General features: G+C 32.3%; 1 protein-coding gene across 1 annotated transcript in view; it reads right to left on the bottom strand.

Annotated features, from left to right (window-relative positions):
- Positions 1 to 27,128, bottom strand: part of CSMD3 (CUB and Sushi multiple domains 3) — a 1,010,791-nt gene that overhangs the window by 671,263 nt on the left and 312,400 nt on the right. Inside the window, exon 5 of the mRNA XM_064476888.1 lies at positions 14,529 to 14,736. Coding sequence (XP_064332958.1) covers positions 14,529 to 14,736 — 208 coding nt within the window. The remainder of the gene's footprint in view (positions 1 to 14,528; positions 14,737 to 27,128) is intronic.

The raw sequence follows: 27,128 nt of genomic DNA, 5'->3' as shown, positions 1-27,128 counted from the left end.
AGCAAGTTACCTGTGTAGATATCTAAATTAAGAATTCTCATGGTCAAAATTAACCTTTTGAAGCTGATGCCTAGTCATCAAAGTTGTCTATAATATATCCTTAGCTGCCACTGTCAAAAGCAAGTTTGTGAACTGATTATAATGTTGGTCTAATCCTTTGTAATTTATAGTCTGAATTGACCTTAATAATAAATTAAAGCTAGAAGACAATGTTATAATGTGATACCTAGAAGACCAACATTAAATACTTCTTTAGTTGGAGGCAGTTTTACAATCATAAAACATAAAGTTTTTGATTAAATCTTCTAAAGCATAAGAAAAATTTGAAAAATGTAAAACCCAGAGAGTAAATCTTATCCCTGAGCTTACCTGACAATTTAGTGGTAGAGATAGCACATGCTGTATAAAGCTTTTTATTTAAAAACAATTTAAATGGTCTTTCTTAATATAACATTTATAAATAAAATTTGAGCAAACTTTATCTCATTAATGCATATCCTCAGTCACAAGGATATGCAGTGGATTTAAAATGAAAGAATGGTAATAGAACTATAAACTATGGTTATAATAATGTGGCCAATGTTTTACTATATGGAAAAGTCTAGAGAGACATTAATGGCAAAACGGGGTAAGAGAGCAGAGTCGGAAAAACTAGTTAGAAAATGCCTCCAATGCACAACAAAGGCTAAAGGTAAAGAGAGGCTAGTGTAATATCACTGGAATACAAAGAAAGGAAGTGACAGAAAAGAAATGGCAAGGAATATGTCAACTGATGACAACTACTTGGGGGAGACAATAACAGAATTCAGAAATTACTAATATCTGAGGCTGAATTTGAGAATTACAGCATTTTTGACACGGGAGAGACCAGTGAGAATGCATATCTCCAGACAAAGTCTTTGGCTTATGAGATGCCTAATTAAAGTTTCTAGAGTGAAGTGAGTAAGCAAAATCTGCAACAAAAATAAGGAAGGGAAGTATGAAGTTAGGAAAGGACATTCCTTCACTCATCAAAAATAACTGAATGAATTAAAAGCTCTTTATTCACTTGGATACAGCCTGGGAAGCAGCCCACCCTGGCAAGAAACCACATTCAATGCAGAAGTAGGATACCGCTTACAGTCACACAAGCTGAACACTGTAAAACACTCAGAGGTGCCATATACATAGACTATGATATAACTGGAGTCTCCTAGAGTTTACATTGTATCATCTCCAAAGCTTTACTCTTCGACTAGGGAGTATGGCATACACTCTTTTTTCCCATGATACAACACAGATCCTCTTAAGACAAATGAGATAAAATAGAAAGATTAGGCAATCTTTCATGGTACCAGTTCTTGCGAACAACCATTGCCTGGTATATACCTTCCACTGTGTAAATAAATTTAGTAAGTTAAATGTGAAATATGCTCTTTGCCCTAAAATATTCTTAAAGTTTAAAAAATGTTAAGCTAATCATATGAAAGTTTAGCCCACCTTTCATTAAAATATATGAACATAAAACTTATATTGCATCATAACTTTTTAGTCTTAACTTAGTCATTTTGCTTTTGTATAAATTTGAGGGTTTTATAGCTTCATTTGTGGTTAATTTTTGAATGCCCCTGTTAGCTTTAATGAAAGTGGAAATCTTCATTATAAGGTAAATATTTTATTTTGTTCCTCTTAGAGTAAAATTAATTTGAAAATATTGTTAGCTAAAAGTAATACATCATTTTCTTACTCTATTTGAAGACTATGGGATGGACAGAATCCCCCTAAGAATCCCATCTATATGTAAATGATACAGAGAGGAAGTGCTCACAGAATCCCTTCAGAACCAGACCATAACATGTAGGAAACCAAGCCAGGGCTCCTGAAGCAAAGGACAAAAGGAAGATTGGAGTTCTAGCTAATTTGTACCTGTTGCTCTCTGAAACACCAAAGATTATGGAAGCAAAGTGTATGAGAATATCTTTTGTCTCATAAGCAATATATATTTTAGATTAATGGAAATGCTGCTTTGGGCAAGAGTTTATTAGCAACCCTGATGCAAGAGAAAAAGTATAAATGAATGTAATTTTTGTCATTTTATCTTTTAAAAAATATTTATTATCCTAAAGTATTCTTCAAAATCAAATATTAAAATTAAACAAATGATTGAGATGGTAAAAATGGGAATTCTCAAAATGATTATCATTATTCAATACACATTAGACAAAATATTTTAGCAAGTATATTCTTAATAAATTCTAAGATTAGCAAACTTTAAATTCTTGTATTAATTATAAATCCTACAATTATATTTTTAGCACAGGTAAACTTATTCCCAGTGAACTTGCTGGCAGTAGTGAGATAATGACCAGAACAATTATCCTTAATGTTAAACTTTTTTTTTCTCCCATTCAACTTGGTTTCATTTTTTTTTCCTTAAGTAGGGGAGATATATGTATATACTGCCAAAATTTAAATTCATACAAAGATTGTATTTGAAGTAACACAATATGTTTAAAGGATTTGGTATATTGGCCAGAGAAAAATGAAAATTCTTTGGGTGTTAGAATTGGAACACCGATCTTTTGTGCAAACTTAGATGAAGGCAAATAATATAGATACAATAGAGCTAAAGAGTGGCACAGTCAAAGGACACATTGCAAATCTTTGCTGAAGTAAAAAGTAAGTAGTACTTTCCCATTCAATATTACTTTTTGGAGTTCTTTGAGGTGTCACTGTAACCAGTGCTTCAGTTTTCTGTTACAGTATTCTGACTTCTTGATAACTTGCAATAAGACATTCTTGTTTAAGTACACTGTTGGAATGAAACCTGGAGTGGCTATCTTCCAAACCATATAGATAAGACTTTGAAGTGTTTTAAATTTATAATAAACTGTGTTGTTATTTTTAAATATTTTCCTTTCTCTACATTCTACCACTCCCAGGTAAAGATTCTCTATTTCTAAGCTTGCATGGCATCTTCTTCCTCAACCTTATTCTTTGGAATTGTCACTCAACTCTCTTCTGTGGGCAAGAGCAAGGTATTGTTTGGTTCTTTTTCTTTAGCTCTCAGCATGGTCTCTGGCACATATACTGAGTAATGTTTGCCAAATAGATGAACCTCAGCACTTCTTAAGTGAAACGAAACACTCTGTCAACCAATTCAAGTGCACACAGGAAAAAGTCTAATAAACTAAATGGTTAATGATACAGTGCTTAGTTAAATTATACTACACCTGCCTTCCTTAACGGAGTGATGTTGAACAGTTCTAAAGCTTTTTATTATTTGAAAATTACATTAAAATAAACTATATCTGGAATGGATAGGGCTATTCAAAGTTGTGAATATCATAATTATTTCAACTCACAAATATTTATTATGCATCTACCATGTCATGGCTATTTTGTTAACCAATGTATATCTATTCCCCAGCACAATGCCTGATGCGCCTGTTGAATGAATAAAGACAAGATTTTCTTTTTAGCATATAGTATTTATCAGTTTCTGCTAGACTAATTTTCCTAGGCAAGTGAAGATCTGTATATGTGTATGAAGAATTAAAGAACACTCCAACCTCAATCAAGAAGACCTGTGAAAAATTTTAATGAGACAGGGCTGAAATAAGAAAGGAAGGAAGCAAATCTTAATCTAGTAGTTTATAACTTGTCCAGTTTATATAGCACAGGGATGGAAAGCCAGAAAAACCAGATGTCAACCCAATGCAGACCACCAGCCAATAGACATAGTAATTCTACCCCTGTAGCAAGTATGTCATTCTGGAAATGACCAAATTTGGCTACTGTATCTTAGGGATGCTAACACTAATGGCTACCTTTTCCTGATCTAATTCTGTGCTCACTAAGCAAGCTTCTAATTAGAATATGAGTTGCCATAAATATCTACTTTTAGGGAGAGAATATATTCCTATGGTTATACAAGTTTCGTGATTCACAAAATAACCAAGTATAACTTATTTAATCATTCATTTGATAAGCACAGAGCATACATATCAGATGCTCTGTGCAAGGTCCTAAGATTATTAAATTGAATAAAGATGCTATGTTCTTTCATGGAGATTATGGTATACAAGGAACATAGGAATTTAACAAATAATTGAAAAGTCTGATGAGTGTTGAAAGAGTAGACAGTGATGTGGAAGTGGAGTTGAAAATTTTTGTCTACTTTAGATAGAAAATACGTAACAAAGGAATTGGCTTTTAATTTGTGACTAGAATAAGGAATAGGCATTTGGTAAAAATGGAGAGGGAGGGGTAGAACATTTCAGGAAGATGAAATAAACAGTATATGCAAAAGTCTTAATTAAGTCATATTATAATAAACTGAAGGAATGGCATTATGACTGGAGCATGGGAGCAAAGAGGAGAAAGTGATGATACCTAAATTAGCATTCTATCTTGTGTGAGTTTGGTTAATGTTACTCTGCTCTAACAAGACAGATAATCAGTTTTGTTGATTATCAAAATCCATTTTCTCATTCTGAAAAGGTTCTTGGAAGCTAAACAGCACTCAGTGATTCTTAATAATATCCCATCCTGTCATGCTCCTTCAATCAACCCCTACAGAAACAGAGAATGATTTCAAAAAGTAAAATCCATGAAGTTTTAAAATTTACCATTCTAAATGGCTGATAAATTAGACTTGTGGAAGAAAGAAGTAGTAAAAAGATAATAATTTTATTAAAAATAGATATGACAAAGACAAATTAAATCTAAAAACATTATTAGAAGCATGTGTGCCTCTATGTGTATTTCTAATATATTATATATTAATATTAAGAATATATGTCCTGAATATTTATAATTTATCTAGGGCTTTAGCAAAATATTTCTACTTAATATAATGATTTTACTTACACTTATTAAGAATACAGGCAACTGAAAAAGACTTGAAAAAATAGATGTTTGTTTTTAAAAGATGACATTTATCTAGTCTTTCTTTGAGTGACAGTCTATTTTACTTCTTTAGAAAATTGTAAGTACGACTTAAATTTTCTTTGATCACTGAATTTCCAGTTTGAATCAGTATCCTTTCGAGGATTTTTATAAACTCTAATTTAATTGAAAACACTGCTTAAAAAAACAAAATAAGTTATAAAAATCCATTTCTAACTACAGATCCTTTATAATTTAATACACATGGCTTTGTTTATTTCTTTATTTTTTCCCACCCCTCAGACACCTATGGTTTAAACACACTATTCCCTGAAAAACTGCACAACACATTCTGCACCATAAGGCAGGGATTCAGAGGGAGAAAAATATTTTTCCTTTTTTGAAAAACTTACAAACCGGTTAGAAGATAGACAGGTTTGTAACTTTCCTTGATACTCCATAATTGCACACATTGAGATCACATGTCAGGTGGAGGTGAGTTTTTCCATGGTTCCAGGCTGATCCCAATAGATTTCAATTGCTGATAATTTCCCACAAAACTGGGATTAGGGATTAAATTTCAACCCAGCTGAACATGTATCTTAATATTGAACACTGAGAATATCTTTTCCTTGATAACTCCCTGAGGGGATTTCTTGGTATCCTATTGACTTTTTATGCTATTTCCACTCTCCCATCTCAATACATAAATTTCACTCAACATGAACTTTGCTTCTTTCTCTGTTCTTATATTGTTTCATTTGGGCTCACAGTATTCCTGGAACAATTAAGTAATCTTTTTTCTTACTCCCAGACAATCACTGCTATGCCAAAGGGATTTAGGAAATTATTAACCAATCACTTCAGCCTAAATAAAGACATTTTTTCCTAGAGAAAAATTCCAGAGTAAGCTCTTATTTTTCATTTACTCAAAAGGATTTTGGACTGAAAATGAATTATATACTCCAGATCATAAAGCTAATGATATACTGAATATCTACATTTTATCTTCTAGAAAACAAAAGAAATATATACTTATCTTGTTGAATACATGGATGACACAACCCTAAACATATTTTACTGCATGAGAGATAATAAATGGAAATTCATTTTAAATATCCATTAATTTCAAATATAGAAGCTGAATATTATTAAAATTATCTGGTTTATGTGGTACAATGCAAATATATCTAAAGTCTCCAAGCCTTCCTTTATTATACCCTTGTAATTTGATTTTGTACCTTCTCCTGAGTCTCCCATCTGCTTTCTCTTGAATTGAAAAATTCATATTGGTTTACAGGATACATTAATTTTCTCTACTGTTCCATGCTTAGCCCAGGAAACAAAACAAAACAACAAAATAAGAAAATGGCTAACTTTTCTAACCATTATGACTATTAAATGTATTTAAAGTATGTGGGTTAAAGATATGTTGAACAGAAAATGAGTTTTCAGCAAAAAGATCAGTCACTGAAGCAACAAGAGGCATTGCAGACACGTATGATTTTAAACAAAGTCTACCACTGCTAAAATAGAAGTCAGTTCAAAATAGGTTTTAGGTTTAACTTTTATGCTGTGGTTTGTATGTAAATAATTCTATATGAATTGACTATTATTTTGGAATCTATGATGTAAAAAGCACTTTGGGGATAAAAATTTCCCTGTAAGAGCTTTTTGGAGGAACATAACATCATTTTCCATATATGGGGATTAATCAAGTTAGGCATAGACTAGGCTTATGAAAATTATTATATTAAAAAAGGAAGAGAGTTACAGAAGTTGAGTTATGAAAGTAATGATAAATCAGAAATTATAGTTCCACTTTGTTTAACTAGAGTAAAATCATTCAGAAAAATGTCCTGTTAAAATGGGCAAATGTGACCTATTTCAAAGTTCATAAAAAACTCAGTCTATTTGTGTGTTAGAAACATGTATACCAGTATATAATAATTTATATATCATTAAAATCTTTATTATACCTATAATAATCTTTATTATTTTATTAATCTATATTAATTATACAGATTTTTATATTTTCAACTAGCATTTACTTTTTTAATGAAAGTTCTCAGGAATAAATGGTTTATACTAATTTATAGATTAAACATATGGATTAAACCAGTGTGCTTAGAAGAAGCAAACTGTTGAAAGTCATTTCCTTCCCTCTCCACGACATGCTCTACCAATACCTTCAATCTCCTCCATTGTACTAATAATGCATGACCCAGCAATGCCAGTGCCTGCCTTATTATACTTACATTTAAGCTGCTAAGTAGTGTTGTAGAAATAGGCAAAGCTCATAATTTGTTGCCATTACAGATTCATGTTTTAAAACCCCAACCAGATTCAAAACATTGTGCAGCAATCCTTCAACTTCCCTAGTTGCTTGTTTTCTCATTCTCCACAGAAGCTATTTCAAATAATCCACTCTCCTTAAATATCTTAACCTATCACCTCCCCTCACTTTCAGCAGATGACTTTAACTCCTTTGTCATGGAGAAAATAGAAATCAGTAGAAAGACTGTATCTCAATTTCTGGTCACTCCATTCATATACTTATATACAGATACATTTCCTTCACACTTTCCTCCTGTCAAAATGGAGCAATGTCTCCTGGATAAGGCTAAGTCACAGGTTAATAAACTGAAGAAAAATGCATAAAATGAACTAGGCAAGAACTAGAATTTCTGATAAATTTTAAAAAAAGGTAAAGACAGTGAGCAAGAAGAACAGTAAAGTTTAGACTTTCAGAGTTGTAGCTCTCAGCAACACTTATAGGAATACTTTATTAGAAAGAAGATGAGGACAGCAAGGAATTATAAAAAGTGCATGATGGGACTTCTTCATGGACAACAGTGACAAACAATTGGTGTTTGATTTCCATGGATTAAATAAGATCATAAAAGTAGTCATGTATTTCATATATAGAGCTATGGTTTAATTTGAGAGATGTGTACAGTTTTAGAGTCTTTATGAATGATCACACAAGATAAAAAAGTAGAATCAGATCTGACACCTTATTCCCTTTGAAATTGAAACATATTTTTGATGAGTGCATTTCATAATTAAAATATTTTATATAGGTAAATGAGTTTCTTAAATTTAAAAGCAGAAGTAGTATTCATCTGCTTCTGCACTTGCACTAAAAATGCAATTTATTTAATAAAGGTATAATAATGAATTTAAGGTCTGGTTATTAGTTATAAAAACAGCACTAATGTATTTTTCTTTTCCATGCTAATAATTAGGATAACTTCAAATTTGTCATAAACAGCTATATATATAATATATATATATATACATATGACATTTATATTTTTATTATATATGTAACTGGTTTTATATCAAAGATGTGAGACATATCTAACAACTAATTTTTTGTTCCTTAATAAGTCAGAGTAGAAATCTTTTGCATTTAAATGGAAGTGGTATGGTTAGAAACGTTTGAAAACCCTTCTCTCAGTGGTCATCTGGTATTTGCATTAATTCTGGTTTCATCTATTATGCAATTTTTTAATGGATGAACAAGATCTGCATACATTGATAGCTCTTCTTGCTACACCACCCAACAAGTTTTCCTTAAGGCAGAAAAAATATATTTAAAGGTATGAAAAATGGTAGATTAACCATAGTAGGCATTCTTAGGTATCTAGAAGAATGGCTCTTTAAAGCAATCTTATATTTAAGTACCAACCCAAACTATAATAGCAACTTCAGGCTTTATTATAAAACATTAATCCATACAGTACTTTTTATATGTCAAAGTTTCAGGTTTTTAAAATGGTTTGCTGACATAAAGTATATTTTTGTAAGAAAGCCTTGTTTGTATGCAAAATAACAAGAAGTAGTTTAATCAAAAAGTATACTGCAGCAAGTATTAGGAGATCTGAATTCTCATCTTGAATTTTCAATATACACAATGAGCCTCAGGATTCATTCCCCTCAAAGGGGGAAAACTGAGCAGCTAGATCCTTAAAATCCCTTCTGGTTCAATCATTTTATGAGTACACTAATTTACCTAAAGAGAGGCAACCATGATAAAAAAATGGATAAGGAAAATGTAGCATATGCATATAAAGAAATATTATTCAGCCCTAGACAAAAAGGAAATCCTGCCATATTAGACAACATGGATGAAACTTAGAGGACATCATGCTAAGTGAAATAAGCCAGTCACAGAAGGACAAATACTGAATGATCCCAGTTATATGAGGTATCTAAAATAGTAAAACTCATAGAAGCAGATAGTATAATGGTATTTGCCAGTGGATTGGGGAGGGAAAATAGGGAAGTGCTATTCACTGGTTTAAAGTTTCAGTTCTGAAAGATGGTTAAGTTCTAGAGAGTTGCTGTACAACACTGCCTGTAGTTAACAACACTTTACTGTTCATTTAAAATTTTGCTAAGAAGGTTGATCTCATGTTAAATGTTCTTATTACAATAATAGAAACATTAATTCAAAATTATAGAATCATAACAAATATTTAATCAAACTACTTTACCACTATAGGTAAGTAGTAATGGAAAACCACAGCTTCATTGCATGTTTTAGTATAATAATTGTCAGAAATAAGGTAGTAGTAAACAGGAGCACCTGTTTGATAGGATTAGTATTTATGATACTTACTTTGGCAGAATGAAGATTATGGCCTGTTGCCTCTAGTTTATTTGTCTTGTTTAGACAATTGTTGATTCACTAGCACAACATTTGTACTATCCATTACAAGAATTTATAACATACACATACATGTATATAAAACAAAAATAGCTTAATTAACTTGACATATCATGTTAATTTGATCTTCAGCTTTTTGAGCAGTAAGAAATATTTCAGCTCTCATGGGATGGCTTATAGGACAATTACATGACAGAGTTACAATACGGATAAAATCAAACTTATTGCTTTAATTGCTATAGCAATGCACTGGAATCATCTAGTTTGCAGATTTACTGACTTCATGCCTATAGAGTGTAAGTCAATACATTTGTGTGGGAGCTTGGAAATCTACACCTTAACAAATGCTACAAGTAATTCTGATGTACATATTATAAAAACACCATTTGAGAAATACTGCTAAATTTGGAACTAGTAGTGTATATATATTATATATATATATATATAATATATATACACATATTTCATATATATGAAAGAGATACCATATATACACATATATCTGTATATATGTGTACACCTGTATTATGTTTATATCTTTTCTGTCATCCAGTATAAAAAATTACAATTATTATAGAATTCTTTGTTACTGTCAGTGATATTCAATCACTCATTCCTCTTTGTTCTACTCTGATAACAAGCTTTTGCTCTTTTATTTCTACATACAGAGCTTACAAATTGATTTAACTCCTTATAACCTCTGTCATGGGGTAGTTCCTTACTTAACCTTTTAATCTTCATTTTTGTGGTCTGCTTTACTCTCTAGTTACTGTGATTGTTTTTCCTCCTTCCTTCCTTTCACAAACAGATTTTTTAAAGGGAAGATTGTTTTCATTATCTCCACTGCTTCAGTTTGCACCAGAGATTCTCCCTCATCTTTCCATCACCAATTTTTTGCACATTAGCAGATAATTCCCAGTAGCATGCAGCATGAACACATGGTTTTACATACTAAAATTTTACAAACCAAAAAAAAAAAAAAAAACCCTCTTGACTCTACTTTTTCCTTTAGCTATTGCCCTACTTCTTTGTTCAACTTGGTTACAAAAAAAAAAAAAAAAAAGTCCTTGGAAGTCTTATTTATACTAATTGTCTATAATTTTTCTTCTCCAATTCGCTCTTAAAATTATCCAATAAGACTGTCACCATAAAACTCTTTCCATCACATTAATCAATGACTTTCATATTACTAAATCCAGTGATTATTTCAGAGTTCATCTTATTGGCTCATTATTAGCATATGACACAATTCGACTTCCTTCTCTTTGATATATTTTCTTCACTTGGCTTCCAGGGAACAGCACTCTCATGGTTTTCCTTCTACCTCATTAGCTCTTCTTTTTTAAACTCTTACCAGCTCCTCCTAGCTTTGTTGACTTTTTAGCATTGGAGTTTCTCAGAACTCAGTTCTTAGTCTTTTTCTCTCTCTTTTTTAAAATTTAATAATCACTCACCTTCTAAACTTCCAAATTTCGATCTCTATCCCACACCTTTAATTCTGCATGAAGACATATATCCAACTGCCTCCTTGAAATCTTCATCTGAATGTTTACTAGCCATCTCAAACTTAACACGTCCAAAATTAAGCTCAAGATCATCTCTCCAAAAATGTTTCATCAACAGCCTTCTCAATATTAGTTAGTGGATATTTCATCCCTCAGTTCCTCAGGTCAAAAGTCTTAGAGCTGTCCTTGCTTCTCCTTTTTCTTGAACTTCACATTCATCAGTTAGGAAATTCTCTTAACTTTATCTTGAGAACATAACAATTTCTCATCATCTCCACTGCTACTTTCTTATCCTGACAATTATAGTATCTCACCTAGATTACTACAATTAGTATCTGTTTCTCTACCTTTCCTTTCTTAGTTTCTTCAACAGAATTATAATTTTAAAAATAAGTCCAATCACTCCTGTGCTCACAACCCTTTAATGACTTCACATTTCACCTAAAAGCCAAATATAGATCTTTATCTGGGCCCCATTAACATTCTTTCTCTTCTACTATTTTCACCGATGGCAATACTTTTGTAGCCACAATGACATCCTTGCTGTTCCTATGACACAACGAGGCCCACTCACGATTATGTACTTTGCTCTAGATGTCATTTCTGCCTGGAATGCTCATTGTTTAGCTAACTTCTTTACTTCCTTCAAGATTTTGCTCCAATCTCAACTTCTCAGGTAAGTAATCTACACTCCCATCACCCCACTACTGCTCTCCTGACCTTTCTTACCCTACTCCACCATTTTGATGACCATGTCTTTCAAAAGATATGAGAATGATAAAAGATATAAAAGGATTAGAGGGCCAGAATTAGATTTAAAGTTTTAATTATTCACAATTCATTTTATACATCAGTTCTATAACCCATACAATTAAAAAGTATATGTTTATGACATTTAAATAACTACATACAATGTTATTAATTTATTGACATTATTATCTTTAAATTTGCATTTATAAAAATATAATATAATTTGGGAAGTTGTATCATTCTCTTGAAAAATTCCAACTGACCTTGCTGATGTTTATATTTTATAACCAGAATATTGACAAGTCTACCTAAACGTTTACTGTAACACTAATCTAAAAGGACAGAAAAACAATTACTTTCTTATTTGCTATCTTCTTCCTGAGGAAGAGGGAAATAAGTAAAGTGGCATTTAAGGAGATTATGGAGAAAAGAACAATTTATAGATCTGATACTACTACTGCACAAGCTACACTGTTCTAGAAACTTATAAACATACAGATAGGTGTTCCTATAGATGAAAAACATATAAATTATTACTAAGAAAGCTTAATCCGAAAACAAAGTATATGAACATAAATGGCTATATTATAATCCCTAGAGTAAATGTGTTAGATTTGCTTTCTAGAGTTCAGTGGTAACAAAGGAACAAGTGCCACAAAATACTGTTTTCTAATTTTCTTCTAGTAGTCAAATATATTGCAAGTTTAAAAATTTCCATTTTTTTAATGGAATCACCTCTACACCAAAAGATACAATTACTGGAAAATTCATAACATTATCATCCACCTTGAGATGACTCAAATATGTATCACTGTAGAAGTAGCAATTTCTAAAACAATAGTTTTTGAATTCTCTAACATTTTTTAAACCATCATTCTGCTGAGTTTCATTGCGCCTAGGTATGAAATTACTATGGGAAGAGTTAAAGTTACATAACCCTGAATACTAAGGGCCTGAAACTTAAAGGAAAATACACACACACACACAGACACACAGACACACAGACACACACACAAAGTGGATATAGCTAAGTGTGTTATTTTATCTCATCTAAAAAAGTTATGTATTAAGCTCGGTACTTTTTCTAAAGCCCAGCCAAATTTGAATGCTTTAAAAAAACCAAAAACAAAATGAAAAACATTTACCTAGTGTCCTTTCAGCAGAAATTTGCAATGTTGTCTTACTCTTTCTTCTTCACATTTCCCTTTTCTTTGTGATACTTTATTCCCTTAGATTTCCTCCTCTCTCTCTGTCTCAGTCTCCTTTGCTGGATTATCCTCCTAAACCTGAGCCTTCAGACTCAGTCCTAGTACTCTCTTAACTTCTCATACCATCCTGTCTCTGTCTAGTCAATATTATCAATATTTTTTGGTTCAGTTATCATCAATATCAACTACATATCAATTATGCTTCTAATCAGAGCTTCTGAGTCATATATATATAGACAGACAGACAGACAGACAGACAGACAGGTAGATAGATAGATAGATAGATAGATAGATAGATAGATAGATAGATAGATAGATAGATAGATAGATAGATACTGTTGTCTTAGATGGCTTTAATAGTGTGTCGCAATGAGACTTCCAACTAAATGTATCTAAAACAACTCTCAATAATCATAGCATTCCCACTCCAAACTTGACCTTCCTTCAACATTTTCCAACTCAGTATCTTTCCTGCCTTTCTCAATTTATACAACTCAGAAAATGTTTTATTTGAACACAACCTTCTTTATCAAGCCTCAATTCACTACAGAGGTCTTTTTCATTATACCTCATAAATATCTCTCAATTTGTTCTATTTCTTTACCTCCATCAGTACCATCCTAACCCAAGCTACCATGAGTTTTTTCTTGGATTACAGTAATTACCTCTTAAGAGATCCTCCTACAGCTAATCCAGCCCCACTTCAGATCAATTTTTACACCTCAGTAAGAATCAGCATTTGAAAATTCAAACCTCTTCATGTAATTGTTTTTGATGAAAACCTTTTAATAAACTCCCACTATTTTTTTCAAATATTTTACATGGCTTAAAAGGCCCTTTTAGTCTAGAGATTACCTATGTCCTTACTTCACCAATCTTCATTCAATTATGGACTCCAATTTACACTTCAGTGTTACTGGTACATTGAAATTTTTTAAATAGCGTAAAGAAATATTTTCTTTAAAAATACATTATATCTTGAAAACTCTGCAGTTTTCATTACATCTTGTATTGAGTCTCTAAAGAAACACACCGTACTCACTCAGATCACAGTGTTTAATTTTTGCCTTCAGATAAGAGGGCACATAAAAGATCTATCTACAAAACAAAGGTAAACTAGTTCCAAAACTATTCAATTAATTTGAAAGGAACCACCAAGTAAGAACGGGTATACTAAAGAACACAACTGTAGATTCCATTAGGAAAAACTCTTATTTCCATACACAAATTTTGATAAAATCACATTACTTTTCATTGATTGATAAAAAAACTGAGAAAAATTTCATCTTTCAAAATTCTATTTTATATATATATATATGTGTATATATATATATATATATATCAGTATCCTATCTCCAAAAATATTCCCCAGCTCTGACAGCTGCCCCTTATAATTTTCCTGCAACTATAAGTCCCCTTAAATATGTAAACCTTTAAAAGCCCACATATGTTGTTCTTTGATCCCTAGTTTTGTCTCAGGCAATGACATCAACGTTAGGTTAATAGTAACTATCTACTTACCATATTGTAGGTGGCTCAGAACCTTCTATTTCTAAGTAATCATACTTTTCTTCCATTTGAAAATCAGTAAATATGAGTGAAATTGTGTCCCCAGGCTCTGCTACAATGGTCCAAGTGCAATCAGCATTATTATGGTACTCATTAGGAAAACTAGGGCTCGATATGATGCCACTAGATCCTCTCATTGTTCCTCCACATGCATCTTCAGCTGTTGAAAACAAAGATGAGATGTTCAGATATAAGTCATTAGGAGAAATGAGATTAAAGAAACTCTGTTAACATTACTGGATAAAAATAATAGTACAAATGTTGTGATACCAAATACAAATTATACTAATAAATATTAAAAGAGAAGTCGATGAAAAAATTTTAAGCACATGTATAAATACAAATGCTATCTTGACAATTTTATAACTATTGGTTGAAATAGCAATAAACGTAAGTAAAAACCTATACTCCAATTAGATTTCAGGATAATAAAATCAAGATTTTCTTTTCATTGACTAGGTGATAAAGTGAGTAAAACAAAACAAACATCATTCCTAAGGTCTATGATGGGAAATCATTACTTTTTTCATGTTCACAGTAGTGTTGAACTTTGCTTTTATTTCCTTAATGTAGCTATGTACCGAATAAATGATTTAAGAGAGAATATAATATAGTTTCTGTCATTGCAATATTTAAAAAGCTACTGAAATTATTTGTGGAAATACAATTTAAATAAAGATACATCACATATCTAGGAAACTTTAGAGAGAAATAATATAGTAATTTCAATAATATATTCAACAACATAACTTTAGTAACATATTCCTAATGACTCCATTAAACAGTGTAAGTATATTTCACTAGGCATCCATATGATATATGTATACAAAATATTATAAGTACAATAACATCAATGCTAGGTCAATAGAAACTATCTTCTAACCATACTGTAGGTGGCTCAGAACTTTCTAAATAATCTTACTTTTCTTCTATTTGGAAAGTTTCTATTAACATTGGACCTATGGTTCTCATTTTCCCAATAGGAGTCACAGATTCTCCATGTGTCTATTTCTGTCCAATGGTATATGCTAACAGAGGCGTTACATAACCATTTGCATTTAGTGTTAAAACATAAGATAAAGCTCCTTGTTTTATAAAGAAATTGAAGATATAAAATGTGTCTTGTCATAACAGTATTCAGGCCAGTCAAAGTTACTAGTTTATTTGTGCAATAAATTTCCTCAAAATTTATGTTGTTGTCTTGAGCCACTCAGAGAATTCCTTTAATTCAAATCAAATGTCTGAGGAAATACCTGGTTTTGTAATGACCAATTGCTATTTGATGTAGTAGCTAATACTCTGTAACTTTAATACATAGAGATGTGCAGCACCCTGTTTAACTCCACAATGGGCAGGGAATGGCAACATGTTTTTGTACTAGGGATAATTTTCATACTATATTGATGCATCAGAAACATTAGCTTCTTAAATCAATTATACCTCAAAAATAAATAAGTTAACTTTAAAAATTAGCTTCTTCCTGCCCCACTCTTTATTCACTTAACTCCATAATTCATAAAATAAAACCATAAATATATTACTCTTGAAAGATATTTAATTTTCATCACACATTATTGTAAATATTGTATTTATTTTCATTGCATGTCCTCTCTATTTTTTTTTAAGTTTGTTGAGTAATTAGAATGAACTAGTGGCCCAGTCTACACTGTGAGATACATTACTACAAATTTTCTTGCCAGAACACAAATGCCTTCTCCAATACTTAACTTTAACCCCTGGTGAACATGTCCTGCTGCACCCAACCCCCAATTGCAAATTACTTCTGCTCTGTCTTTTCCATACCAAAACCAAGGTTGAATACTGCTTCAGAAATAAAATGTTACACTATTATATATAGTGCAACTGATACACAACATACTCAAACCAGCTCTGTGAGCTATTTATTTCCCTTCTCTACATAAAATCTCAGATAGAAACATGACATTTCAATTTATACTCAGATTAAAGAAAAACAATTCCTCCATGTTTTTAATTCAAAAATATCAATTCATCAATTAATATGTTTAGTCCTAGAAACTCACTAAAAAAAAAAAAAAAAAGACTTTATTTGGGTTACACTTCTTTGCTCCCCCTAGCTGGGCTTGTAGCACATGGGGCAGAGGTGAGACAGTGAAGTGGTCTCTTCTTCCATGTGGTTCCCCTCTGAGTATTTATGTTCATCCACCCCTACATACATAGTTGTCTATGATTTGGCCTAGATTTAGAAGTAGAAGGGATCCAGAAACATGAATCTTCTTTGCCTGGTACTGATTTGGTCCTGGTTTCCAAGAGTTTTGGCAAATGATTAAAGAAACATGGTTCTTTTTGCTCATGAGCCTCTTCATGGGACTCTCAGAGGTATCCCGATCAGTTCCCTCGTTGTGGATGAATGTGTGTCTCTGGCTGGCGGTTTAATTTCTACCTCATACCGTGTGTATAAAATGGTATCCTTCCACCCTCTTTCCAACTATGTCTCCTTATCCTCCTGGGTGGGCTTCTTGGGCAGGATCTAAGAAAATTCCAGGCCAGAACTCCCTCACAAAAGTCCTTAGTTTGGTCAAATGAAAACATGCCCCATTTATTTATCCTCTGTGGAAATGCAGTTTCTTCCCAAATGCCACCCTCTGGGTTTGCAACAAACATTTAAGTATTTCAGCCATGGTCTTAATACACTGTCTCCCCCAAGCTCCAGGGAAAACAAATCAGTTTCTCTGCATGGTGTCCTTTACAAAGTAATCAAGGTTCATATAAGAGAGAAGTCATACCAAACTCCTGACACATGAAATGGAGAGCAAATCACAGGATAGCTCACTACAGGGAAATTCTTAATTTTATAGCAAAGTAACTTCAGCCCAAAAGTATGACTAACTTGTACTTGAAAACAAGGATGGGAATTGAGATATTCCAGCATTCAAACCAATGGTCTTGCCAATTCTTATATCATGTTCTTTGTTCAGCACTCCTATTTGATCTCTTTATTGTTCAGAAACTATTATAAAAATCAGGATCTGACCAAATTGTGAAATAAGTAAAGTCTGCTTCTAATACAGATTACATATACAACATTTTAGCTAGGTGGCCCTACTTGAATGCTAGAACCTTTGTATTGTGACTTGGCCTGGATTTAATACAATATTTACAAAAACCAATATACTTTCTGTGATAATAGACTCTTACAGTAGAATCATTACCTAAACAGAAAGTTTTATCTTATAGCAGAGTCAGAACAAGTGAAAGGCAGAATTAGGACAAACCATGAAACCCTTAAATCTAGTGCTGTGCTCTCTCTGCTAAGTAACATTGGTCTCTGGCCAAACTGAGCTAGTATAAATCCTGTCAGTGATAGAACTTTTATTCTTTTACCATCACTCTGTCTTGGCCGTCAGGCTTGTCTGTTTGATTAGTGTTGTCTGCAGTAACTTCCGTCCCAAGATTCATAGAAAGGGCAGAGTTCACCAAAGGTTAGTCAACAGAATAATTTTTAACAGACTCAATATACACATGAAATCATGTTGGTTACTTGTACAAACTTCCTGTGAATTTTAAAGTGTATTCATTTGGCCATCTATTCAAAAAATACTTGTTGAGATCTCTTAGTACCAAGAGGAACTGTGTTAGTTTTTCCTGCTACAGTGATGATCAAAAATCTGCATTATATCTGCCCTCATTAAAGCATTCTGTCTAGTAGAGAGTAAGGCTCTTAACAAATGACAAAATAAAAATATAAAATTACATTTCTGTCAGGTACCTTGAAGAGGAAGCATACAGTACTGACATTGTATATCTGGAGCTTTGAACTAGTTAGAGAATTCAGGAAAAAGAGTTCTTTGATGAACCAATGGTGATTTAGAAACCTAAATGGTGAATAGTAAGTATTAAGAGAAGGAAAACTGTTCTGAGTTACTACACTTATGCTTTGCTTGGAGGAAATGGGCATTCTCCAAACTGAAAGAAAATATGTGTGTCACTGCCAAGTGGTACCAAACAAGGTGAAAGGGCAACTAGGGGCTAGAAACTTTCAGGACCTTTATGACAAGACTGCAATTTATTCAGAGCAGTGGAAAATTACTGATGGGTTTTCTGCAAAGAGATGACATGATTGGTTTTGAGTTTTGAAAACATCATTCTGGCTGCTCTGCGAAGACGAAAGAGAGAGAATATAACATAGAATACAGATTAGGAGGCTGAATCAAGAGTCTGGGCAATTTTTTGCATGTTTTATTGCTTGCTAAAGATAAACTATCTTGCCAAAACTATGTCTGTTAAATTTAAAATGTATTAAACTAATTTTAATTTTAACTGTTTATAATATTATAAATCTATTATCAAATAACTCCTATTTCTATAGTTTAAAATAACTGAATTTATGTAAACTTGATCAACAATATCATTTCATCTCTTACCTATAGAGCAGGTGAAAAAGTCACAAGATAAAATCAAAATTAGTTGCATTTAAATGCAAAGATGAGAAACATTTCAGCAATTTTCAGAAATTTATTTGAATAGAATTAAATTTTCTTTACCTTTAATTTCTGTGACATGTATTTTTTAGACACTAGAAATACGTTACCTTGTTCTGGTTTTGAGGATAAAACCATACATTTCATTTAAGGTAAAACGAATTGGAATTGTCCCAAAATATGGCAGTTAAAAAAAAAAAGACAGCTTCAGAAAACACCTAAAACAGTTTTCTGTAACACGCCTTTTCAGATACTGATTTCATACTATGCTCTACCTTGCTATTTACTTTCTTCTGAAAAAGCTTAGGGATGGAGGGAGGAGGAGGAAATGTGACAGGAAATAGGCTTATTTATCACAAAAAGAAATCAACTATAAATTGTGGAAGACACGTACACTTGGTCAATTCCAGATGCTAAGCATTCAATTCAATCTGAGATATTATCATGGGAAATTTTTCTGCAAATCTCCTTTGCTAAAACTTAACATTCCACCAGGACTCAAGTAAAACTGACATCTATGTGAGGCTTTTTTTTCTTTCTCAAGATAGTCATCACTGTTTTCTACCTCTTAATTAGACAAATTATTTAATATTATACTCATAAATTATCTACTATATTATATATACAGAGCAGCAGTATAGCTAGCTTTGTTTAAGAGTTAAGCCTCATGTATCTTTGTGTGTAGGGAGAAAATGTTTTCTCATAGAGAAGAAAATTGAGCAACTGGGTAGTTAAAATATATATCAAGGTACAACAAGGAAATGTTCCAAGTTAAAAAAAATTAAATCACTGATGATTATGAAGAAAAATTAAAGGGTTCTCATCACTTTTATTTCTCAGTCCAGCTCCTTCAGCTCCATTCACACTAAAACATGAAATTAAATTTATCTGAGAAACAGATTTATAATAACCTGAAGAAAAACATTCATCATTTATCCAAGTGAACCCCTTATGAAAAGGAAAAGAAAGCTAACTATAATGACATCTCAACACTGAAGGTTTATTCATAAATACTTTAATATGCTTTTGAGCAAATATTCCACCTTAATTTGTATTTACCTTCCTAAGAGATATGTTTAGATATGACAGGGTAAGTTAATGCACTGAGGAAAGTAATAAATATGTGGACTTTTTTTATTCAGCTTAAAATACTTCTCAGGATCTCCAAAAAAGAAAATAAAACAATAAATCACTCAATGATGATTTGAATTATTTAAATATTTGGAGAAAAAATAAAATCTTTAATGAAGGAGACATGACAGAACAACAGGAGCAAATTTACAACCTTTTCTTCAAAAAATCTTAAAAACTGATTCAAACATAACAGTTTTCAAACACTGGACCAGGGCCATACAGAACTATGATCCCAGATAGGAGAGGAACAAATAGGGAGAGCCCCATAACTGTCTGACTTTTTGTCTAGAAGTATTTTCAGAACCATAGACCAAGGAGGGGATTAAATAAAACATGGTATTCTCCCTGGGATGAGTAGACAGTGTTCAGGGAGCATAAAATGCCTGTAAGTTGTAAGACAGAATTCCAGAAAAAAGGGAGCTCTGCAGAAAAAGAATGTTCAAAATCTGCATAGTGGTCTCCTAGGTATTTGCTAAATACTAACAAACTCATGCAAAGGGTGACATTCTCAGGCAAAGAGAGCCCAGGGATCTGTGATCTGAATGGATCTAAGAGAGCACACATGACTGGGTATTTTCAATTTCCTCCAGGTAGAGTGGAGAGTCCTTTTTAAATAACCAGTATATTCAGTAGAAAAATTAGAATACACTTTCAGTAGAGCAGCTAAACCATTTCTAGAGTGAAGGTAACTCTAGAATTGTCCTAACAAAACTTCAAAACAAACCTCAAAAGACATAAATAACCAAATGTTAATTTCACTATAAAACAGACAAATGCCCAAGATTCTTTAAAGAAAAATAACTAAATCTAGATATTCAACAGCTTAAAATTCACAATGTTCAACATCCAGTAAAAAACAATTAGTCACATCAAGAAGCAGAAAAAATATAACCCATTACTCAGAGAAATATCAGTCAATAGAAACAGACTAAAAATGATGCAAATGATAGAAATAGCAGATGAGGACTATAAAATAGATATTATAACTATATTCTACTATATCTAGCCTCTGCCCTGTTTTGATACAACCTGAGAGCTAAGAATGATTTTTATAATTTTAAGAGATTGTAAAAACAAATGAAAAATAAATCAGAGTCGAAAATTAATATATCATGGAGACCATATGTGCCAAGCAAAGTCTAAAAATTTTACTATATAGCTCTTTATAGAAAAAGTAAACACTAAACAGAGTGATAAAAGGAAGGGAAGATATAAAGTATAACCAAATGAAACTTTGAGATGAAAAATATATTATAAGAAATAAAAATAATTGTTCAAAGGACCTTACAGCAGATTAGATACTACAGAATAAAACATAGTAAACTTGAAGACAGAGCAATAGAAACTATTCAAAATGAAGCACAGAGAATAGAAGAACTTAATAGATTTTTCTCCTGTAGGAAAATATGAAGCAGCTTAATATAAATGATACTGAAATTCCAAAACGGTTGTGGGGCAGGGAGGAAGCATAGAAAAGTATTTGTAGATAAATTGGCCAAAAGATTTCCAAACTGAATGAAAACTAAAAACCCACAAATATAAGAAGCACAAGTTTCTTAGTATCTTGGTGTGGCAGAAACAACTAGCTAAGCACCAAAATTCTCGTTCTACTTCCACATATGCAGTTACTGCTGGGAGGCAGCTTCTCAACAACAGCAGATTTTCTAGTGCTTCTCACATCTAGGTTAGGCTATGTAACTGAATTCTGGTGAATCGACTGTCAGAGAAGTGAACTACCACTGCAAGCTTTGCCGATAAAAACTTCCCATGAGATCATCCACAGTTTTTTCTTCTCCTTATGCTACCTGGATGTTGTGGCCCTGGGTGCCCTTAGAGGCTACATGTTGATGGAAGAATGTTTTTTTTCTTTTTTCCCATGTGGGTATTTGAAATCTCTGTCTTTCTCTTATTTGTGAGTTCTATAAAGGCAGGGATTGTATTTATTTTTGTTCATATCATATCAGTATTATTTTTTAAAGTCTGACATATAGTAGGGGTTTATGAATTTACTGAATTCAGTATGAAATAAATGAGAGAATATAAGTATTTAAACTGATATTCAAATCAGATTCTGATCTCTGAGACATCTATGGAGTAAAATAAAAAGAAAACAAAAGGAACATGTCACTACCTCAAAACAAGATAATTGATAATTGGAACAAAAAGTCAAGACAAAGTAGAAGGATGAGAAAGACTGTCAAATTTTAAGAAAAAAGTGTATATTGCAGGTCAAAAGTGTTATAATAAAAAGGAGAGCATAACCGGAAAATGCTTATTGCTATACAGTATCCAGAAGGAGGGAATTATAGCTAATTTTTAGACTTTCCTCCATATTTAACTTCAGTGAAGTATAATTTCATTTTTTGTAGATGACAGAATTATATACATAGAGTATTCAAGAGAATCATCAGATAAAATATACAACTTAATGTATGAATTTAGAAAGATTATTGAATACATGGGCAATATACAAAAATATATTAGCACTGAACATTTTTTTTTTCTTTTGTGGGGGAGAGGGGAAAGGACTGAACAATTAGAAACTGAAATTTTAAAAAATATTACTAATAAAATAAAATTTTAAATATCTAGGAACAAAAATATTGAAATATGAAAAGCCTGATAAAATTCTACTTGTAGATATTTTTGAGAGAAAATATAATTCTATGTAAATAAATAGATATTCCATGTTTTCAAATTGGTAATCTAAAAATGTCAATTCCTTTCAGATTAATCAATGATTTCAGTATAATACCAATCAAAAATCAGGCAGGTATGCATGTGTGTACATGTGGATACACATGTGTATAAACTGGCAGATTATTTTTTAAATTTATGTAGAACTGCAAAAAATAGTTAAGCATAACTAAGACAATCTTGAAGATAAAAATAAAGCTAAATAGCCAGCATCAAGACTACTATAAAGCTCCACTAATGAAAACAATGAGGAACTAAAAGTAAATACAGACCAGTAATCCAATGAAACAGAATAAAAGCTTCAGAAAGATACACATAAGTGCACGCACACACAGAAACACACACACAAACACCTGATTTATGATAGAAGCAGCATTGCAGAGCAGTGGGAATAGAACACCTTTTTCATTAAACGGTGCTGGGTCAATTGAATATCCATACACAGCAATTAATTCCAGATGAACCATAGATTTAAACATAAGAGATGAAACAATTCAGATTTTGAAACATAATATAAAATGAAAACATCTTCACATCCTTAGGATTGACAGAGTTTTCTTAAATAGGCACATTATAATACTTTAAAATTAGGAATTCTATTCTTTAAGTGATTTCACTAAGAGAATCCAGGCATACAGTGGAAGATATTTCCAGTATACATATCTGATGAGGGCTCATCCAAAACATATAAAGAACACCTACAAATCACTGAGGAAAAAGCAATTAAGTTAATAGAAAGACAAAAGACTAAAACTGGAGTCTCACAATGGAGGATGAACCAACAGCCAATGGACACATAAGAAAGGCACTCAACTCAACTCAAGAGTCATCAGGGAAATTCAAATTAAAATCACAATAATTCTCTACTACACACACACCAGAAAATTTAAAATGACAAAAGTCAATATCATAAAAGTTTTGAAAGGATACAAAATAAATAGAATTCCTGTATACTCCTTGATAATTCTGTAAATTAATACAGCCACTTTGGAAAACTTATTGGCAGCTATCTAATGAAATTCTCCATATACACAACTCAAAGTTTCCACTACTAGGCATTTTCTCTGATGTACATTGAATATATTTATAAAAATGTTCAGAGGTGCATTATTTATAATAATCAAATCCAGGAACCCAAATGTTCATCAGAGATTTCACAATATAAGTAAATAGTGGTTTAGTCCCATAATGTACCATCATCTATCAATGAAAATGAAGAAACTACTACTACATGCAGCAATATGATGAATCACAAAGAATATCACTGAAGAGTACATACTGTAAGATTCCATTTCACAAAACTGAAAGCAGGCAAAAATAATCTGGTGCAAGAAATTCAGAAGGGTGTTTTCAAGGAAGGGCAAATAGTGACTGAGACAGAGTATTTGAGAAATTTTGGATAACATTCTATTTTTGATCTGGGTGCTAGTAACAAGACTGTTCATTTTGTGAAAATTCATCAAGCTGTGTATTTATAACTTGTGATTAATACAACTCATGTAGAAGTAAAAAAAAAAAAAAGTACACATTCTCCTTACAAGTCAGCAAATATATTGTGAGGTATCCCTTGAATCCCCAAAAGACTGGTCAGATCTGCCCCACCTCTTCCTGAATGTTCTGAGATGGTGATTAGAAACTGAGCATGATCCAGACATTCAGCATTGGCCTAGGTTATCAGTTCTCAAAGTTCAGCGTGAATGGAAATCACCCGGAGGGTTTGTTAACATGCTGACTGCTGGATGTCACTCTCAGAGTTTTTGATTTGATAAGTCCAGAGACCCAATCAGAAACTTGAAGTTTGAGAACTACAGTTTCAGTAAAGATAGAAGTCATTATCTCAGTTCTAGTTTATAAAAGCACTGTCCTTGTGTCCACCTCACTTTTAACCTCCATTGATCCCCTGAGTCCCCAGTCCATGTGATGCTTTTTACTCTCAGAAGGCAAACTTTAGTGTTAAGCTACTTCATCTTAAGTTCTTACTTTATTTCGTATCCAGGGTGTGATTCCCCTCAAAATTTCCAAAGTCTTATCACCTTTATTTCAACATAGACTGAACATCAGAAATATGTGGAGAGCATTTTAAAACACCTATAAATCAGCTCCAACCCCAAGATTCTTATTTACTTGATTGATAGTGGTGTCAACAGAAGAGCAATTTTTTTAAAGTTCCCTTAGGTGATTCTAATGCAGAGTTAGAATCAAGAATCATTGTAATAAACTCATGCAAAATGGTTAATACATTCACTTGGGTGCTTGACCCCATCTTCCAACTAACTCCAGGTTTCTACCTGGGATCACTTATGCTGATAAATGTCTCTCCAATATCATCCTAAAGGCCATATATGACTGAAGCCAGCACCATCCAGCTCCAAATAGCAAAACAAACTAAACTTATCTTGGCCTATTAGCTATCCTTTTCTAACTGTAAAATTTTCCTCTTCCCTTTTTAAATTCCTCCGAAAATTTACCTTTATTTAATGTTTCTACTTATTTACCTCTCAGTGATCCCTCAACTGACTGCAACCTTGGTTCACTTCACACTTTCCATTGAAACCCTTTTCCTAAGTTCAACACTGACTTCGTAAAGGACACATACTTGTTCTGTATTTTTTTAAATTGGGTGTCTCAGTGACATTTGAAATTGTTATTAACTCATTTCTTTTGAGAACTCTCTTTTTTTATTTGGCTTCCATGTGAAATATTTTACTTGTTACCCTTACAGCTAAAACTTCTTATCCATCTACCTCATTGCCTCCTTTTTCTCTACCAGTTACTTTAATATCACAGCTTTCTAAGCTTCTACTGTTATTTTAACAATACAGAACTTTCTCCCAAGGTGATATTATCCACTCTCTTTATTTCAACTCTCCTCTAGGTGTATTGATGATTCTGCAATTTATGTCACTTAGCTCAACCTTCACCATACATCCAACTACCTAAGGGGAATCTTTAACATTAATAAAACATATTAACTAGTTTTGGTTGCAATTATCCTTTCCAAAACCTTTTTTCATTTCATAGTGATAGACTGCATAAATTTCAGTAGGAGGCATTACTAATCCTCAGCTGTAGATAAATTTCTCAAAAATAGTTGGAGTTTGAAGCAGTGGCTAAGGATAAGCAAAAAAGAAAACATAGTTAACATTTAGATATGAGAAACTTTGATTCCAAGATTCTGATTGCAAATACTGTGAGGCAGAAACAGTATTTCCTCAGTAAGGCTGCATATCACTACCATCCATGAAGTTAGGATGGTACCCTGAAGTTAAGGCCTGCCCAATGGGAACTGGGTAAAAGTGACAAGTCATATCCAAGCCTAGTTCTTAAAAATATCCTTTGGCATCATCTCTGCCTAGGAATGACACAGACCATGATTTCAATCTCATCTTCTTTTCTTCTTTTGTCCCTTTATAATTTGCTTTCTAAAGGGAAGCCTAGAGTATCTTTTAAAAGTGGAAATCAGATCATGTCACAGATACTCTCCTGTTTGGAACATTTAAATGGCTTGAATTTAGAATAAGACCATTGTCCTTACCTTGGCCTTTATTGATCTTAATTCCACAGACTTCTCAAGGTGCACAGATGGTAACAGCTATAAGATCAAGATGAGTCACCAAACCTACACTAGCTATTGTATGGGTGAGAAATAAATATTTGCTGAATTAGACAGTTATGATGACAAGATGTGATTACTTCTGCAACATGGACTATTAGTTTATGTCTGTATATGAGTATACAAACAATGAAAATCCATCCCATTAGAATCCATTTTTTCAAATATTTTTTTTAAATTACATAAATAAGGAATTCCAGATATAGGTACAAACTGTTTTACTGAGAAAGAAAGAGAACTTTTAGCTTTGTCTAACACTGTTCTTCTAGGAATGATAATAAACACTTAGAATACGTATATTTCTCAAAACTTGCCAGATAGAAACTGCATTCTTTGAAGACAGGAAATCTGTTTAATACAACTAATAGTAGCTATACACTTGAGCAATCATTTTGTCAGTCACTATGCTATCAACTTTAAACACATATAAACATTTATTTCCCTAGACATTTTTGGTTGATTTACTTATCCATGCTCTATTGTTTCTCAATAGGACCAAATCAATACCCTTATTAAAATCAATCCCTCCTTCCTCTCTCTTGTTCCATTAAAATGTATTCTATACAAAGAAATAAAGAGTATTTTGTTAAATGGAAATTAAATGGTGTCACTTACACTTTCCTTTTTGTAACATTCTACTACCTTTTC

This window comes from Camelus dromedarius, chromosome 20, assembly GCF_036321535.1.
Source record: "Camelus dromedarius isolate mCamDro1 chromosome 20, mCamDro1.pat, whole genome shotgun sequence".
Classification (NCBI taxonomy): domain Eukaryota; kingdom Metazoa; phylum Chordata; class Mammalia; order Artiodactyla; family Camelidae; genus Camelus; species Camelus dromedarius.
The sequence above is the reverse complement of the archived record's forward strand: the minus strand, read 5'-3'. Positions and strand labels throughout refer to the sequence as shown.